This window comes from Aptenodytes patagonicus, chromosome 5 (genome assembly GCF_965638725.1).
Source record: "Aptenodytes patagonicus chromosome 5, bAptPat1.pri.cur, whole genome shotgun sequence".
Classification (NCBI taxonomy): Eukaryota; Metazoa; Chordata; class Aves; order Sphenisciformes; family Spheniscidae; genus Aptenodytes; species Aptenodytes patagonicus.
The window spans coordinates 40,930,071-40,950,034 of NC_134953.1; the positions used below are offsets into that span (position 1 = coordinate 40,930,071).

Here is a 19,964-nt window from a genome sequence, read left to right on the forward strand (position 1 = left end):
GGCTGTCCACATCCTGAATGCTGTCTGCATCTCAGGATGTGTTTACTTTTGCCCATTCTGCCACAGCTGGCCTCAGTCAGAGACAAAATGGTGGGGCTAGATGACCTTTTGTGGGTGTAAGAATACTGTTAGTTTAAAGACTGTCAGACAAAAAGGTTGTTTTTTCCTTTGAGATGTTACAGGAAATTGAAACTATCTTATTTACTTTGTCGTCTTTTGAAATTTGAGAATAACATAGCCCTGTTTTTAAGCATTACTCTAACTGATGCATTATTGCTGTGTTGTTAAAACAGAAGCTGTGAAAGCTCTTTTGGTAGTATGTAGTGCTCTTGGTTTTCTTTTAAAGATCTTATTTTTACTTGAATGTTTCTATAGTTGGTTAAAGATAAATATTTGTAAACCCATTTTGGCTGAACTTCTTTGTTTTCTGGAAATAATCACTAATACAGTAACTATGAGTTAAGTATCTAAATAAACTATTAGATGTCATGTTTAACAAAACTGCTTAACCTATTCCAAGGTATGTGCTGCATTTACACTAAAGAAATTTGCTGGAGGAATTTTAAATGTTGCAGTGAGGTCCTCATTTAGCATGGCTGTGTTTTGTTCTGTCCACCTCAAAGTTTGCTTGTTATGGTGTGTTATTGTCTCTATTGCACAACATTGTGGCGAGGTGCAGTGCTCTTTAATGGACGAAACTGTGTTTCTTAAAGAAGTGCAAGAATCTTTCCTCTTTCCCCGTTGAAGGCACACAGCAGCTTTGTTAGGCTCTCTATCGCCAGCTGTCCCTGAATGAGGGCCCTGTGCACATCAAAACATCACAATACATTGGCACATACCCCCCCAACTCTGCAACGTGTGAATCACTGACAGATGCAGTTGAACAAAGAAGCTGATAAATGCAAGATCAATTCCTCTATTCATTAGTGCGCATAAGCACTTTTCAAATTCTTGAAGGTTGGAAGAGAAGGATTCGCTTGAAAGATGCGGAGACTAAGTGTCTCAGAATAGCCAAAGAAACCTGGGCGTGTGAGAGAGCTGTCTGTTCTTTGGTTTAAGGAGAGCAGGAATATGCAAAATCCAGGAAATCTAGAAAGTAAAATGCTGAGTGTTGGGGCTTGATGATACAGTACTGAGGTGTACGGGTATCTAGAGAAATAGAGGTTCTGGAGATGGATATACATGCTTGCCAAAGGGCTAACAGGCAATTGGAGTGATGAGGAGGTCTAGGAGGCGATATGGTTAGAGATGGGCAAATGTAGAGAGGGAAGTGATTGCAGCTTCTGTGAACACTTTTAAAAGGGAAAGAATAAATATGTGAAAACATGAGCAAATATTTAATGCCTCCTTTCCCTCATGGCCAACAAGCTGAGAAAGCAATCAAAGTATAATCAAAACAAGTAATCACATCTAATTATGCTCTTATTGTCTATTAAGAAGTGATAAGAGGGATTTTTAAAGGTAAGATCCCCCAAAAATATTGGGAAGGAAAATCATGGAGTGGAGGAATGAAAGAGTACTTGAGGATTGATAGACATGATGTCAGATATGGAAAAGCTTGGAGAGTAGAGGGGCATATGAGAGAACATGGAACAGAGCTGGAGGTTTGGAAGAGGCTGTATAGGAGTGGTGATGAAAAGCAAGTTTGATGTGTAGAACTAGCACCTGTCAGAGGGAAGGAGGTGGAGGAAGATGAGACAGGACTCCTTTGGTTTTGGATTGCTGCTAGATGAGAGCAGAAGGAAACTGAAGGGTAGGCCTAGTGAGCATAGGCAAAAGTAATGCTATGCAGGGCTTGAAATATAGGATGGGTAATTAATAGTGGGTATGTGGTTAAAATAATGGAGATCTTGCATGTGACTCCGTTAGCAGACTCTCAAGTCCAGCTGTCCAGACTGACAAGGCTTCCCAGCAAAACTCTGGTGATGTACAAGAGAGGTCTAAACGTGGCAGTTCTGTAATTGAATATATGAGGTTGTTTAATGTCTTGAAGCCTGTTTGTGTACTTGGCTCATGGGTTAAATAATTTGTTGATTTAAGTGCTGATAAATGCATAGCAGAATATGGTAACTGATAATGCATTGAGTGACCTAGTAAACAAGGAACTGATAAACATGAAACTTGCTGTTTACTGCACTTTTCCAGAATGGAAACCTCAGTTCTTTGTTAAATAGCTGAATTTATGAGGAGTCTGGTCTCTGGATAGTTTAGAAAAGGGATTCTCTCCTGTAGTCAGCTGTGGCTGGAGGATAAAAGCCATACTTGGAGTGTCACTGGTTTATTGGAGGTTAATAGTGGATGGGCACTGGTGAGAGAAGAGGTGTCTGAGATTGGTTGAGAAATGAGGAGAAGCAGGTACTGATTATACCAAGGGTGTGAAGGAAGGCAGGCTGAACCGAATCCTTTGTCTGTACAATAATGACATGTGCATTAGCTTTTGGAGGACTTTGTAATGCTGTTGTCCCACTGCTACCAGCAACTGCTTATAGATGTATCAGGCAGGAGAGTGTGTAGCTGAGTGCCCTGCTCAGCAATATGAAAGGGGATGGAGTTACTCCACAAGCAGCAGCAGTGGAGGACTTTGGTTTTACTCTCTGTGATTGGAACAAAACTTCAAGCATGATGCAGCCTGTTGACCTGTGCTATCTCCACAGGGATCTTTCTAGGAACATGATTGGAACAGGCTGCCCAGGGAAGTGGTTGAGTCCCCATCCCTGGAAGTATTTAAAAGATGTGTAGATGAGGCGCTTAGGGACATGGTTTAGTGGACATGGTGGTGTTGGGTTGACGGTTGGACTCGATGATCTTAGGGGTCTTTTCCAACCTTAATGATTCTATGATTGTTAGGAGCAACATTAGAAATGGGACTACAGATAACTCTCAAGGACTCTTCTTGGTGGGTTTCTTTATCAAGGTTTGTTACAAATAGTAATTACAGGTAGTTTCAGAACAAACTGCTTTAGAGTGTTATAGTGGAAAATTCATATTTCCAGAGAAACAAATTACAACGGAAGACACTTCTAAACCTTCTAAACTTTCTTTACTGTTACTTAGTCTGTAACTTGGAGTGCAACAACTCTGATAGTTATTTGGCTTAATCAGCCTTCCTATTTGTAAGCTGTCCTAACTTCAAAAGCTAGGACTATTTTTAAAGCTTCTGGCCCAGTAATGCGTAATAATACAGTCTTCAACTTGACATTGAAGTAGCTGAATACCTGCTAAGTGTGTGTGCGTGCACGTGTGTGTATATTTATGTGTATGCATGTTAATTCTGAAATGTCATTGCATTGAACTATTTTAACAGAGCTAATAAAAAACCTGTAATTACTCCAGGGTGTGTTTAACAATACTTTTGACGTGTGATGACTAACAGGCAGATAGAAACAGTCATTTTTCTAGAAAGGTAGACTTTGCTTTGACAAGTTTGATGTATTTATTTTACAAAATTTAAATAAAAATTCTCTCAGAGAAGAGAAGCTGTAGCATATAAATGCTACTTGAGAATATGTAATTGTCTTCAGTAAAATAAATTCACTTAAGATAGTTTTGGACATTTCCATTGCCATAACGCAAGTCACTTTTTAAGCCTTAAGATATTGAGACAGTTACTGGTTTCCTACAAAGAGCACTTGAAGGGACCCTTGACAGAATAGTTCCTGGCATCAGAGAGACACATGCCGATGGTGGTGTCTGCCTAGTCTAGCAGGAAGCAAGGATGGGAAAGTTAAGGATAGAGCTGGGTAGGTTTGGATGTTTTGACTTTAACATGGGTATTTAAAGGTAGGATCATCTTTAAAGAATCGGTCATCATGGGAAAGATGAACAGATATCTAGACCGAGAAATTCAATTCCTCTAATTGTGCTCAGAGTGAACCATTTTAACTGGGTCATCTTTTTTTAAGGGTACTGCATAGTACAACTACTTGTATGCTCCTGACGAGGGCTCGGTATGTGCATGACAGTAGCTGCAGCTGGAGACTGAAGGTCCTTCTTGGAGCTGGGCAGCAACGTGTCCCTCCTGCCCCCCCACCAGTGGTGGAGCAGTGAGCTGGCTGCCTTCCAGCCTTACCACTTTTAGCTATTTTTGCTATTTGCTGCCATTCGTGACAGCAGCTCTCTCCTGGCCAAAGCCCAATTCCTTAACCTGAGGGCAGTAACGTTCATTTAGCTTCCCAGCAGCACAAGCTAAGAGTTGTGTGTCTGAGCGTGCTTTTTCTTCCTCCTTGCAATTCATGTGTTTCACTTCCCTGAGAATCCTTTAGCTGGTTGAGAGCTTGGGTAGGAGCTGGGAAAACCCTGAACTTTCAAAGTATACTGAGATTTCAAAAATCCAGTATTCTTTCCGCTGCAGTGATACCAAGATCTTCCTTAGTTTTTCACTCTGATTTGTTCCTCTGTATTAAGTAAGGCCAATGAATGATCTTTGGAGAGGAACGGCTCTGGCAAGGGAGAAATTGAGAAGTTTCTGGGATATCATCCAATACTTGTCTTGCAGTAAAAGCAATGAAACAGATCTTTCACTTGGTACTTTTACATCAAAATATATTTTCATTATTAAACATCAAAATAGCCTGCACTTTAATGTATAATTTAAGCTTTGTGTGCATTTTGTAAAGACAAGGGTTATTGAAGAACTAACTTAACTACTTCTGACTAATATAGATTATTTTAATGTTTTTATGTTAAGCAGTTAATGTTACTTTTTAAATGAAGTCTTCTGGCACTGTTACAAGGAGTTTTAGGATATCTTTTCCTTCTCATCTTTCTAGAGTCACTATCTGCAAAGTAAGAGTTTCATGTGTACAGTGTGATGCAGCCCAAACTTACAAACTACTTTTGATTAAGCACTCAAAGCCTTCTGTGAGAACAATGTTTTATAGGTTAAGTCCATGCAGAGGGTTGGGAAACTGAATATATATAGATATATAAAAAATGCATATACAGTGAAAGATTTGTAGATGGGAATGAATTTGCTACCTTCTTTACCCACCTATGATTAAGAGGCTGTAATGCTGTTAAGCCATCTCATAGCTGGATTACTTTTTAAAAATAGAGAAAATAAGTCAAACAGTTGCAACTGGTGATGGAAGCAGGAAACAAAAATCCTTCCCCATCCCTACCTCAATTATTTTATAAAAGCTTTTTTTCTATTTTTGGTAGTATAGTTGACATTTCTCTGCGCAAACCTACATGTACTTAGCAATCTTCTCTCTTTTCTGTGGAAATTAGCAGCATGCTACATCGAGTGTTAATATAGTGCATTTATAGTATGTTCTGCTGGCAAGGGGATGGGAAAAGTGCTCTCAAGATGTCACCTACTGTGAATTAGGCCATATGCATGTTAGCTGCCATTGCTATATAGAGATGGAAAATAAAGAACTTTATTACTGATGGAATGCAGGAAAATACCAGTTACTTTGGTTTGGTGTAATAAATACAGAAATATTTTGGGAAATAAACTTAGGAATTTCTGCATTGAAGTACAAATGACTCTTTAATTGTTTACTTTTAAATTGCTAACTTTTAAATTGTATCTTTCACATCTAGGTACAGGGTCAGCTGTACCTAGATGCAGTGCTGTCACTGAAGTTTTAAGTTATTTTTGATCTAATGTAGAGGCAAGTAACTCACTGTTACTGATGCTCTACTTTGGCTTTGAAATACCTTGCTGTGGCAGTGGCTATGCATTTCATGGAAAAGTGGTCACTTCTGTAAAAAAGGCACAGAAAAGAATATGTCTAAAGAGTGGGGCAAGGAAATAATTAAAACTGGTAGTCCTTAGAAGACTAAGAAGGCAAGGACAAATGTATGAATTACTTGGACATAGATATAGAGAATATGCTGAGGAATTTTAACTTGCAGATGAAGATATTTTCAGTTCTTCATATAAATTGCCATCAGATTTTTCTTAAGTTCTTGTGTATTTGCTTTCTGAAAAGGCTCTCTCCAAGTAAGACTAAAAACTCAAGACCTTGGTAAGCACAGAACGGGAGAAGAGCCACAAATGCAGCATCAATGCTACTCTATTTTGAATATGTTTGTTTATGTGGAAAAGATCCATAAGAACGGATCCAGCAGCTGTGAAAAGGGAATGGAGTTGTGAGTATGTTTGATCTTGAAATTTTGTTTTAAAACAATCTTCATATTACTGAAAGTTTTTATCTGAGGAGAGTAACAAAATCCATGCCAATTGTGCTAATTCTATAGCATGAAAGCCCTATAGCTAATATAATAGTAGGGGTTGAGTAAATCTAGGAGACTATAGGCTGAAATATTTACGTATGAAGTGCTCAAGCGGTGTTAGTGAAATAAAAACTGTAGTAGTGTTCTGTTTTTTGGAACATTCAAAATTGGAGAAAGGGTTGTATTTGCACTGTAAATTATTCACTATAACCCTAGTTCATCCAAAGATTTGCTTATGCGTAAATTCTTCTTCAGGAAAGCATTTAAACAGATATTTGACTTCAGTACGTGGAGTTGTTCATACTTGCTGCTGAATTAGAGCCATAAATAGCTTACATGGCTTTAATTCAGAGGTAAAATCTTCCTTCACTGGTTCTTTTCGTGGTTATAAGTAGGTGCTATGAGATGGGCTCAGCAGCTACCTGGGAAGTGCAGCCATTGGGCATGGGAGTTTGTGGGCTGGCATTTAGCCTTCCAAGGTGCCCCGAACTAGCTTGAGTGGTCCCTGAGCTCGTGAGCTGGAATAATTTTTTTTTTTTTTCTGGTTAAGCCTAAAGCGGGGATGTTTTCCAGCATTGTAGCTTTCCAGCTGATGTGCTCCAGATATGCTCTACCAGTGATTTGGGCTTAGGACCCAGCTAATCAGAAGTAAACCCCCCCCCAAGATACTTAGTGTGGATGTCAGGTCCCAGCACCGACTTCTGCTGTACGTGTCCCATCTGCTTCCTAGTGTAAGTGCCGTGGTGCCATGCCGCATTTGGTTTGTGTGGCACTAGGAACAGCTAAAACTGTAAACGGGTAGGCGCTCTGCTGTGCCTAACTGGATTAGGACATATGTTAAGCCAGATGTAGCCGCCTACCATATGAAGTGACATTAGTTAAGGATGGCGTTGAGACAAATCAGAGTGGGGTTTTTTTGTCTGTTCTTGTGTTTAAATAATATTTTAGAAGTTTTTTTCCTTATGTTGACAGTTCAACATAATTGTTTCAGCAACAAAAATAAAACATTTGGGACATACGGTTTAATGGACCGTAGCTTTAACCAAGCCAGGAACACTGTCAGACTGTAAAGCAAATTCATCTCCTTTCTGGCTTCTGTTAAGAGACTTTTTTCCCCTGTTTCTACTGACATTTCTCATTTATTATGGCACCAGTTCTCTAGAATAAGCATTTGCACTTCAGAGACTCCCTGTTTTCGTCTAGAGTCTTTAAAAGAGTTCATCTGATCAGTAATAATATACATGAGCCTTATAATAAAACTGTCCACTATAATTTTTCTTGTGTTTAAACAATTTGGTTACATATACTTTTAAAGATATGTATACTTTTAAAGATTTATCACAATTGTAATATATAAAGAGCAACACCACTAAGCAAAATGTGTAACTTCTGATGCTTGAAGGAGTTCTGGCTGGTTGTGTAAATTAATAGCATACATATAAATGGGTATTTAATAGTTTTTTTTTTAACATGCTGTGTTATTTATCCAACCATGGCAGTTTCACAGGAGCTATTGTTTCTGACATATATATTAAATGGCAAATATTTGTTTACGTGTCTACTGAATTAATGTAGTGTTGTGGTTTAACCCCAGCTGGGAACTAAGCACCAAACAGCTGCTTTCTCACTCTGCTACTGCCCACCCCCCCCCCACCCCAGTTCGGATGGGGGAGAGAATCAGAAGAGTAGAAGTGAGAAAACTCGTGGGTTGAGATAAAGACAGTTTATTAAGTAAAGCAAAGCCACGCACGCAAGCAAAGCAAAACAAGGAATTCATTCACTACTTCCCAATCGGCAGGCAGGTATTCAGCCATCTCCAGGAAAGCAGGGCTCCATCGGTTACTTGGGAAGACTCCAAATGTCCCCCCCTTCCTTCTTCCCCCAGCTTTATATGCTGAGCATGACGTCATATGGTGTGGAACATCCCTTTGGTCAGTTGGGGTCAGCTGTCCCGGCTGTGTCCCCTCCCAACTTCTTGTGCACCCCCAGCCTACTCGCTGGTAGGGTGGTGTGAGAAGCAGAAAAGGCCTTGACTAGTGTAAGCACTGCTCAGCAATAACAAAAACATCCCTGTGTTATCAACATTATTCTCATACTAAATCCAAAACACAGCACTATACCAGATACTATGAAGAAAATTAACTCTATCCCAGCCGAAACCAGGACATGTGTACTTAATGATTTCTTTTTAAGTATGCACTTTGTACTCTTAAAATGGGTTTGAAGCCCTGCTAGAGTGTTTGCCTCAAAGTTGTTTTCAGATTTGCTGCTAATGGTAAGAAAACACTTAAAGAGGTTGTTGCTATGTGACTGTTTATGTGGTGTGGCATTACTATATTCCACATTTCATACGAAATCAGGTCTGTATAGGTCAGTTCTGTTCTGAATAAGCCAATGGCCTCTGGCTTGCTGCAAACTCAGTCCAAAATTTAGATTTTTTTTCTGTTTCAAATTGAATTGTTTCAGGCATTTACAGATGCAGAATGCAAGCATTTACAGGACAGAAACACCACATTCTGCTGCAATTTAAGCTCTAGTTTGGGGTTAAGAGTTTATCAGAGACCAACGTGGACAATGTATGCAAGGGTTTGGGTGTTTGTACGCTAGTTTTTCTTTCTCTGTTATCATCTCCTAACCACGTCAATGACTCCTCCATTTTTTTCTCCCTTGCCTACCTTTCTCTGGGAGGTTAGCTTTTATAAAGAATCAGTTCCATTCAACACGTGGCATTAGGCTGTGTTAGCATGTACCCGATTTCAAAAAACTTCACTTCAATTTTTATTTCCATACAAAGAACAATTCTGTATGGGTATTTTAAAAAATTTTTTTTACCCCAACCATGTGTGGCTGTTTATTTTGACTGAGTCCATGTTCCCCCCCTCAGCTTCAAATGAATGCTGTACTGTAGTAACATCTGATCTTAAAGTAAAAAAGTATTTAAGGTTACTGTAGTGTCATTGAGCCTTAAATATATTCAAGGTGCTTGGATGTGATAACTCATATTTGATATTTTGGGGTTTTTTTTAATTCGTCTTCTCCCCTCTTTAATTCTCCCCTCTTACAATTTGTTGAATTGCCTCTTATATAGATGTCTTGATAACTCGTTGGTGTTTTGGCTGATTCAGTAGCTACACTGGCGAGAGGGGAAGGGGAAAAAAAAAAAAGGCCCGAAGTGAAATGAGGAGACATGATTGCTCCTTGGAGCGTGATTGCGCCAGTTTGCCACAGTCGAGCTGTAAACATCTCCAGTGGTTGGCTGCTCCTCTGGGAAAAATCTGTGCGTATTTTTGTTTCTCAATACAGCTGTATAGTCTAACAGGGAATGCTCTGGAGAGAACATTATTGAAACTTTTTTCTTTTTTTTTTAAATGCAGACATGCCAGGAAGTGAAATTCCCCTAAACTTTAATTGTTTTTATTTTTCATTTAAAGTTTTTTTTTGTGCTTGAGTGTATAACTTTTCATTGCCTATGGTAACATCAAACTTTAAAATTCTGCTGTAGCAACATTAGAATATTTTCCAGGAAAATACTGAGTCTTGTAGACATATTGTATGTTCTTACTTTACAGATTTTCCTTCTATTATCAATTCTTAATTTTCCTTTGCCCTGTCAGACTGTGCATCTAGAGTTCAACACTGTATTTCTTACAGATTGTCTACTTTTGGGGACTTTGTAGTAACTTGTGGTTTGTTGTGAGCTGTTTCTGAGTTAGCAGAATCTGTTGAACTTAAGAATATTCTTGCTTTCTACACTTCATACCAGTTTTTTCTGGTACAAATTGCAGGAAAAAGGGGGCCCAATTTTTATTCTGTTGTAGAGATGCTTATTCTTAGAGCAGCAGTGTTGCTATCCTTGTGGTTAACTTGACATTTCATCAAAATCAAAAATAAATCTGCCAAGATTCTGTCCTAAAAATCTCTCCAGAGTAGACTCAACTCAAGGATGTCAGCTAAGCTCTGAATAACTTTCTAAAATAGAACGTCGTGATTGGAGATACGGATTTTTTTTCAAGGTTGTGAAATGAAATATCAGAGGCCTCTGAAGTGTGTATGTGCATTTCTTTCTAGGACTTACGTATAATCTGCATATGGATGTGATTTTTCTTAGACTGACCTGAGGAAACTAAGATAGTCTCCTGAACCACTTGTTTCTGTTTTTTGAGGTGTAAAAGGTTGGAAGCACTTGACAGCAAATGCCACCTAACATAATAACACTGCTTAAACTGAAAAAGTGACTGAGCCCAATTCTTTTAGGATCTCCTCTTAATGTGGGTGGAAAAAAATGGTGAAATATTGAGTTCACATCCTCCAAACTTCCCAGGAAGTCTAACGATGACATTGGATTAATTTAAATTCATTTGGGCAATGTGGAGACACTCAGTCTTTGTTTAAAAGTAGTCAACTAGAATATATTATGGTGGAAGCAATTTCTGTTCTTTGAAGGTGCTGTAGCAAAATCCAGAATGACTTCTGAATTGGTTAAGTGGAAATTCAGGTGACAGTAATCAAATGAGCATTTTGGTAAGCAGAAGGGGGGAAAAAGCCACTTTTGAGCAACACTGGCAAACTTCCTGAGTGGGTTCCTCAAAGAAAGAAATCCCCCCCCCCCCGCCTCAAGAAAGAGCTAGCTGCTCTTTTTCTTTACGGGTAACACGCTTGTCAAGTTATTGGTAACATACTTGATGAGCTTGAAGCTTCCTTTTCATAGCTGTGTAGCAAGCTTTTAAATATTTTTTTCTTATGGATAGTGGGATCTTTGCTAACAATTCTGGTCTCCTCACGTGTATAGGAATAATAGGCCCTTTAGGAAGGGCCTGAAAATTCTTATTTGAGCTGTCTCTGCTGGAGTTAGGGGCAGAAACTGTTGTAGAAGTGCCAGTGGAAGAGAAGGAGGAGAGAGGAGGAAGGTGGGTGCTTTTGTATGGTTCATAGATACTATTGCATGGCTTGAATTCATTAATTCCTGTAACCTTGAGCTGTTTCGTCAAGACTGACGTTTGTCTAGCTAAAATGAAAATGAACAGCCCCATGAGATCTGCACTGCTGCTTCCATTAGACACAGGGCGCCTCCTTGTTTGATGTATATTTAAATTCTTCCTGAAATTGCTGCCTATTGTAACTAACTGCCTGCAGTGACTTACTGCTGCTGAACAGGGTGGGAAGAGTCCTACTTGAATGAAGATGGAGATTGGAAAAGCCTCTCTTCATCATTAACCCCCGAATGAGAAGTGGAGCAGTGTGTGTGGTGTAGGATTTCAAATGGTTTTGCTGCTCCCCTTTATTTTTACATCATTGTTTGGAATAGTGAACGTTGGTATTAAGATCCACTAGAAGGCAAAAAGTCAACTGTGATCCATGTCTTTGCAAAGAAAAAAAGAGATCTGCTTGCTGTGTAAGGGAACCTAATAGATCCCACCCATGTGAGTTGCCCTGGAAGCAGGCTAAATATATACAGTGTCAGCCACCTAGGAACTTTGAGTGGCCCATATTTACTTAAATATTTAATCTGGTTTATTAAATTTCACTGCTTGCTTTCCTTACCCATTTGAAAAAAAAAAAAAACAGGTTTTCCTCCAAAACTCTTGACACATACTTGTTTTGGTCTTTTTTTTGAAGAGGAACAGTTTATGTCATAGCACTGTTTCTTTCATATTAATCCAAATGTTTTGCAAGATGATATGATTTGGAATAAATTCAGATCTTGGAGAAATTGTTGGCTTGTCCAATACTTAATGAAACTATCACCTATTTCTGTTAGCAGAAACCCTGCTTCCTTGTGGCTTGGATAACTCTTGAGAGTGATCTAAAAGGATGTTTTTATGCCCTAAGTAGATACTTTTTTTTTTTCTTTTGGTATGTGTGTTATGTGAATTAGGTGCTGTCCATACATTTGTATTTTCTATAAGCTGAGTTTGTGGAAGGAAAATGATAGCACATCTTCAATAATGTCTCGCTGACAGAGGATGAGATGGTGTTAATGCTGAGGCTGTTAAGTTGGGGAGTAATAGTCTGTTTGTTTGACTTGGAATGAAATACAGCAGTTTTGTAACCACGATAGAAAATTATAAGCAGAAAGTGGCAATGAAATCCGAGTCAAGTGCTTTGCTTGGGAAGATTGACAGCACTTAAACCCTTTTTATACAATAGCTTGTTTTTATACTGCTGTAAGTGTCTCTCCATTTCATGCTTCTGTTGCTAGGAAGTCCATTGTATTTGTCACAATGTTTTTAAATGTGAAGGAATATTTTTAAATAATTCAGTTCTGGGCTACAGAAATACGCTAATTCTCTTTATTGGAGCCATAAAACAGAACTTTAGGTAACTTTCTAATGTTACTCACTCTAAATATGCTCTGGAGTTCATCCAGACCTTTCTTGGCCAGTTTATTCTCCTGGGGTTCTTTTTGCACGTATGGGGTTTTTTGTTTGTTTTTCTTCCTTTGCTGAGCATGAATCAAGAGTCTGTCTCATTAAAGAAGGCCATCGATGTGGTGTTCTCATGTTTTTGCCAGGAGAGGTTCTGCTGGGTGATGTCTTTGAATACTGGATAGCTGCTGACTTTTGCAGTTGAACACTAGTTTTAATAACCGGAATTTCTCTGGTATGGTCACTTCTCCAAAGTGCTTTAAAGCATAAGGCTAAAGCAGGGAGGATAACATAAATACTTTACTGTATGGAAATAATGGAAATTAGACCCGATTTAAGCAAGAAACTTGCATTTTCTTTACTTGGAGGCCTGTGCGTACAAGATTATCAAGTTAACGAGTACATATGTATGTATTGATGCTAATGGTTTTAACAGAAACAATGTCGCACTTTTATAGACTATATATACCCTATGTAGTTACACACACATAGTTACCGGTGAAATAGTTTGTAATCACTCACCTTTGTGTAGGTTGGTTGACTAATGCATGTATCAAATCTTTCTTTTTCAGATCTGCCTTGAGTGAAGCTTGACAAAAAATGTTACAGCGATTTTGTCTCTGGAAATGGTTAGCTGTAGGGATTGCAATTGCTACTATCTTAGCAGGTTGTTTGGCCCAGAATGATGAAGGTAAGGTTTTTGCTGTGGGGGGCGTAGCTGTGGGATGGGTGGGATGACTGTGTGATGTCATTTTAATTTTTTCCGCCCTGGAATTATTACTTGAAAAAGTAGTTTGATACTTGGTAGGAAAGAGAGGTTACAATAAGGAAAGATCTGGGTATGTTTCATGATTTTACACATCTGCTAATGATTATGCTTTACAAAGCTGTTGATTTACCAGGCAAGATAAAATCTTGTTATGATTATTCAGTATTGGACTCTAACATTAAAATTTGTTTCCTCTTATTCATTGAACAAATACTTTACCTTGCTTTATTTGTAAATTGACAGTTGCAGCACTCGGAACAGGAGTTTGAGAGAGAATTGTTAATGGGCTGTATACATATCTGACTAAAAACTTGAGAAAAGATCCATAATGAGGGTCTTCTAGAGAAACAATACTTCAGAAATCCTGAAACATGGCACCAATAGCTCATGTTCATCCTTACAGCATCTTTGTTGAATTTAATTAAGAAATGCCAGAAATGTGTTCTGCCAATTATCTATAGTAATAAAAAAATTACAGACCTAAATAACTGATTATGATTTATTCTTTTGAACAATTTTAAAAAGTTGAAGAGCTGAGTTTGACAGACTTGTTTTTAAATACTCTTAAGAATAATGAGGGGGGTAAGTAAAAACTGAGTAGGGTTTCAGAATGTCTGTAATGAAGTTGCTCATTGTAAGTGGCACTTATGCCTTCCATGTAAGTAAGCTGTAGTAGTACATATTTATGACTTATTCTTGCAGCTGGATTTTATTTTAGAAAACTCTATTTTGGTAGTTATGAAGTACAGTGGTTTTGCTTTTGTGAGACTTATTCAATCCTACTTGAATTTTGCTTAGTTTTTTTGTTATCAAGTAGAAAGTGTATTTTTCTTGCTCTATTAATTGTTCTCCAAATGTCCTTTTATTCCCTTCTGTCCCCCAGCCCAACCCTACATTGTATTTGATGTCCATAACATACAAGAAAGCTAATTTCATTTTATCCATTTTTATACACTGTCATTGTAGCTGTCATTCTTGACACTGAAGTGTATGAGCTGCTCATATTTCAGATATTTGATCTATGCTTGGATACAATTAGCTTGCTTTTTAATCATTTATTATAGTGGAGGACTGGGGCCATTATGCTTTGCAACATTGGACTTGGTGATGGTTGTCAAGTGCTCTTTGAGCAGCAAAATGCTAGATTTGAGGGAGGAGAGGCTGCATGGCAGCGGGATGTCCCCTGGCATGTTCAGCAGCACGGGAGGAAGTGGATGCTGGAGAGCACTGGGAATAAGCTGAAGGGAGGGGAGGGAAGCAGGATGATAGGACTGCACTGGGCTATATCCATTCTGGGGTCATCAAAAAAAGAGCATTCATGGTAGGCTGAAAATATAATGCAGTACTTTTTACTGTGATCTTGTTTGTACTCATACAGGCAGCATCACAACATTCATCCGAAAAGACATCTTTGATCAAAATAACATTGTGAATTTCAGTTGAATACCAATTTCTAATTACACTTGAAAGATGCTGAAGTGTGCAAAGCACATGGCATAGATGCCCCAGAAAGTATAGTAGTAGACAGTTTGATGTTTCAAAATAGGAAAATAAATTCCTCAGGTTTCAATTTTTGTTCCTTTCTACTTCTTATATGACAAACTTCCATGTTCATTAATGTTCCTATCTCAAAAAGTATGCAGATCGCACCTCTTTGTTACAGGTGATTTAGAGGAAGGGAAAGATACTTGTCCACAGTTATTTATAAAGCTATCATTCATTAATGATAACGTGACTGAAAACGTATAGCAACTTCCTTACTTAAAAAGGCTGTAAACATGTAGTTGCAGTTAGTGATCTGTTGTTCATGTAACTTTGCTGTCTGATGGGGTCATATGGTAGAAGAGAATCTGTGCAACTTCTTCACTCTGTGTCAGGATATTTTGAGCAGGTGAAAATTGCATCACTGACAGATAGCAATGGCAGCAGAAACTCAGCTGATTAGATTTCTTTTTGGTTTTTAAATTGCCTTGCACCAGTTTGACTTTTTCTTTGCTTCTTATATTGAAAGCTTGCAATAATTCTATGAAAACTCGCCAATAAAACTTTCACTTGTGTCATTAGGAAACTGAGACCTGAAAATACAAAATATTTTAAAGTCAGGTCTAAATCTTGTGGATGACTTAGCAATATATCTACTCCAAATATCCGCAACTTTGGAGACAGTTTTCAGACAGTATTGGGGTTTTACAGACTTTCTTTTAGTGCGTTAACTTAGATTCTTGAAATTTCATGTTTTCTGTCTAACCCAGTGTTTCAGATGAGTTTACAATCATCCCTGCTAGTGTGGCCACATCATGATATTCCTCCTGTTTTTTGGGTGGTTTTTTTTTTTGTGTGTGTGTGTGGGGGTTCTTTTTTGTCCTGGCTCATGCCATTTTTTTAGCCCAGAACCCAAAATTGTTTTTATCCTTAATGATTAAGTTCTGCTATATAGCCTGAACAGAGAGGGCTTTGCTTTTCAATGAATATAAATTTCATGCATATAGCCAAGAGTATTGGTACTTTACTGGAGAAAAAGTTCAGAAATGCTGTTGCTTGAGGAACATGCAGCACCCCGATACAAACTCGAGAATGAACTGATTTTTTCCCCTCATGTTCAGGAAAGGGTAAATTTAACGAAAAGTATTTCTAATATCTTCAAGGTATTTCATATAAATACCATAATACTATAATAGTGGAAAAACTATATGGAAATTAATTTAAGCCAGGGTGGGGTATTGGTTACTCAACAAATGCCACGCAGCTAATGAGGCAATGCTGATAAAAACAATTACTTTGAAATATATTTCTTGCAGTTAAATAGAAAACTATGTTCTGTACTTAACATCATTGCAGAGAAGTACTTTGGCATGCCTGGGATTGGTGGAGTTGTTCTAATTTGCAATAACAAAATTTGTAATTTAACATATACCATATAAAAGATGCACTCTTTAGCAATTGCAATTTAAAAACACTAGTTATTTTAACAGCAGAACAATCATGAATACAAACAGAAAAAATCAATTATGGCAGAAATTATAACCTATTTCTTTGCATCTAGCATGCAAATGATCTGTGTTCATGGTTGTAGCTGAGCATATTTAGTTTAGTTGCATGCCTATATTGCTGCATTTTGCTCCATTAGCTCATATTTTTTGTATTTCAGATGTTTTTGCTCCACCTCCTGAGTCATCAAATCTTCCCTAGCCACAGCAATTAATGATGTTACAAAGTAGCCTTAAAAACTTTATCAAGGACTGCTTTGGAAATGGTTAGGCTGCTTTCTTCCTATACTTACTAGAAAGCTTCCCCAGAATCTCATTTGTTCATTTGGCTCAATGCCATTGTCTCATAGAAATGAGGCAATTTATTCATGGCTAGCTGATAGTGCCTGCATAATCTTTCAGTTCGGGTAATGCGTTTCCTTCACTGGTGTTTCTGCTCTCCAGCCAAAGGAACATTTAGAGAGCAACAATTCCCCCTTTTGTTTTTCCTCGCTGAACTAAACAAACACGTTTCTGTAGGCTGCCCTTGCAAAATACGTTCTCCTTCCCCTTGTGATCCCGGTAGTCCTGCTATGTCCCTCTTTCAGCTAAATTCTTCTCTTGAATGTGGTTGCTGGCATTTGTATTTTGTGTCCAGGTGACATACTGACAGTTCTTTATGATGCCAGCTGTGCTTTGCTGTCTCTGTTGGAGTTATTTCACTCAGTAAAGTGTATTTCATGCATTGGTGGCTGGTGGTTGTGCTGTAATGTAATACTGCTCTGTCTTTTTCTATCACCATCCGTAACTGATAAGCGTGGGTCTTGAGGGATTTATTTTTTTCATAGCAATGTTTTTGTCAGTGGTGTCTAAGTGACATGCAAAGCGATCTCAAATTTGTGCTCAAGTTTTGAGTCCATTTGTGCCGCTAATAAATTTGTGTCCTGCACTCCTTGTTCCAAGTTTTCAGTGAGCTGAAATTTCAGTCATATGTTACTACTCATTTGTAGAGAACTCTATCACCTTTCAGGACAAAGTATCCATCTGAACTAAGCCTCCTTGTCATCCCATTTTAGCCAGCTCTCTTCAAGTGGTACTTAAAATTTTCATACTAATCCATCCTTTCCAGCTTAATCATTTCCTTGTATGGGGGAGTATGTAAAATCTATTGATGAAATGCAAGTACTTCACTTCTACTGTAGTCCCTTAAAAAAACACCCCTCCCTCAAATTATTAAAAAAACAATTCTTTTGTTAGAGTTACCACATTAGTCTCAATGTACTGTCAGTGAACCCATTCAGTGTTTTCTTCCAATGATTTCTTTGTATTATTGTTCTGCTCAATCATATGATATGCTAGAATAAATGTAACATGGTGGGTGGATGGGTAATGTGTTTTTTTTGTCGTGTTTTGTTTGTGGTTTTTTTTTTTTTTTTTTTTTTTTTAGAAAGAAATCTGGTTTTACAATTTCTGCTGTCCCTAGTTGGCTCTTTTCCAAGCAGGAGAAATGCTGCAAAGTTTTGTTTGTTGGTTGTTTTTTTTTTTTTGTAGTAATATTTTAGCTTAAGTAAAAGTAGAAATGTCAGTTATAGCCTTGCAATATGTGAAATTAGGTCAGCTACAATTTACAGTGCTACTCTTAAATTCAGAGGCAAACTTTCAAGCTATAAAAGAAGCAGTGAGGAGGAAGGTGGAAACCCAGGATCCAATTTCTTTCCTTTTTTTTTTTTTTTTTTTTTAAACTAATATGTATGACTAGAAGAAACACTCTAGCAGCAATCTTTTGGTCAGGAGAGAAGGCTGCTGAATTTAAAAGCTGTCTGTGTGCACTTTCATGCCACACGAAACCGATTCAGCAAAAATGATCATTTGACAATTAACAGATTTAATAGTCTTCAGCATTTAGACTTAGTATATTCCCATCGTAAAGGATATAGCTGTGAACTTGGGGGCATCAGTAATTTATTCTTTACTCTTAAAAGATGAAAGAAAGGCAAAAATAATTCTGGTTGCTGTTTAAAAACAAAACCAAAAGCAAACCTGAAGATCCACCAACAAAAGTTGCAATGGTTCTGTTACTAGGATTTTCAGAAGCATTTAATGGAACTGTGAATTGTGGTGATCTGTTTAATATAATGGCATCTTTGAAAGATTTTTGAAGATAGTCAGTCATTTGTTGGGGCTGCTTTTAACCTGAAGTTGACTTGTTTTGCCTCTTTTTATACACAAATGAATAAAAGGTTTGAGAAGTCCCTTACGTTTCACTTGAAGGTTTTAGCTGTAAAACAAGAATACTGACTGAAATCCTCAATTGTTACACTCAGAGATGAGACCATCTTGGTCCTTATGTTATTTTGTAGTGCAGGTGCAAATTTGTATTGTGTTTTAGGGAGTTCTTGAAGGGCAGGAGGGGAAAGGTTGGGCTTGCAAAGGCTGCATGTGTTCCCCTGCACAACTTGACACTTGCTGTCAACTGTCTCTCTACATATCAGCTGACTCAGGGACTTGTTATACCACCCTTATCATGTAACATCCAAAAATGTCAATGCTTGAATTAGCTTGCATTTGGTATGGAACCAATACTTATGTTGCAATATATGGTAAAATAGGAATGATCTATTTTGATTTTTTTAAACTTTTTTTTTCCCAAATGTATGAGTAATTTGGACTTGGCACTGAAGTAGTATGATGTTATCTTCTAATCTTCTAGTTTCAGACTAATTTCCTTATTTTTGACTACTCTAGCCTGTTGAACAGGAGATGTGCCATTGACATCTGCACTGTGGAATATATATCTGTCACTGATGGCTCTGTGGGTTTTAATTCTAATCTGCTAGTTGGATCTTTTCTCAGAGTATAGGCCTTGCTAGCAGAAATGCCTCTGCAGGACAATGATTTTGTGCTTGGGAAGTTTGAAGGAATATATGTTAGTGTTTTCATTGCAGTCTGCCTTACCATGTAGATGGGGCGGGGGGGGGGGGGGGGCGGGGTGGAATATCATTTTGGTTGAAATACAAGATAGTAGATACTGCTTTTTGTGCTTAAGCTAATGAAGGCCCTTGCAGGGCTGAATCAACATGTTGGTGTGTGTTGTGTTTTTGTTTGTGTGGGGTTTTTTTTGTGGGGAGTCTTGTTTGGGATAAAATGTACAGTAGGAGAGAAATTGAGGAAATAATTGACTTCAGTGGGAATTGGTGGAAAACTGTGATCACTAGGTATTGAAAATATCTCGCATCATGATATATGCAGTAGGGTTGTGTTGAACGTTAAGCACCTACTTTTTTTTTTTTTTTTTTTTTACCTTGGATGAAAAGCTGGCTGTGTGGGAAGCTGCCCAAAGTAGCAGATTGCCATGTGAGCCCGACAGTCTGCCTGGCTGTGCCAAAGGAGCTGCTTGAGAATAATCTCCTACTGCACCACTCTGCTACTGTTTTTCCTACTACCACTGAAAGAAGGGTGTGTGTGGATGGTTGGTTTAAAAGTAGACTAAAGGCAGGACTTATTTATACCAACATTAATGTTTTTGCCCTCTGTATCAAAAGAACAGAAACTCTTACTCCTGACTCCTTTTGCACATAAAATACCCCCCCCCAAACCAAACAAGTACATGAGCAATTAGACCTTGCTGGGTTTATTTTTCATTGACTCAATAAGCTGAGGTGACTCAACCTACAGTTGCAT

At 38.1% G+C, this 19,964-nt stretch overlaps 1 protein-coding gene across 15 annotated transcripts in view; it reads left to right on the plus strand.

Moving 5' to 3' along the window:
- Nucleotides 1–19,964, plus strand: part of PCDH15 (protocadherin related 15) — an 896,179-nt gene that overhangs the window by 495,115 nt on the left and 381,100 nt on the right. For all 15 annotated transcript variants that reach the window (XM_076339474.1, XM_076339470.1, XM_076339471.1 and 12 more), the window contains one exon: nt 13,121–13,239. In XM_076339474.1, the coding sequence (XP_076195589.1) occupies nt 13,149–13,239 (91 nt within the window). In that variant the 5' untranslated portion in view covers nt 13,121–13,148. The remainder of the gene's footprint in view (nt 1–13,120; nt 13,240–19,964) is intronic.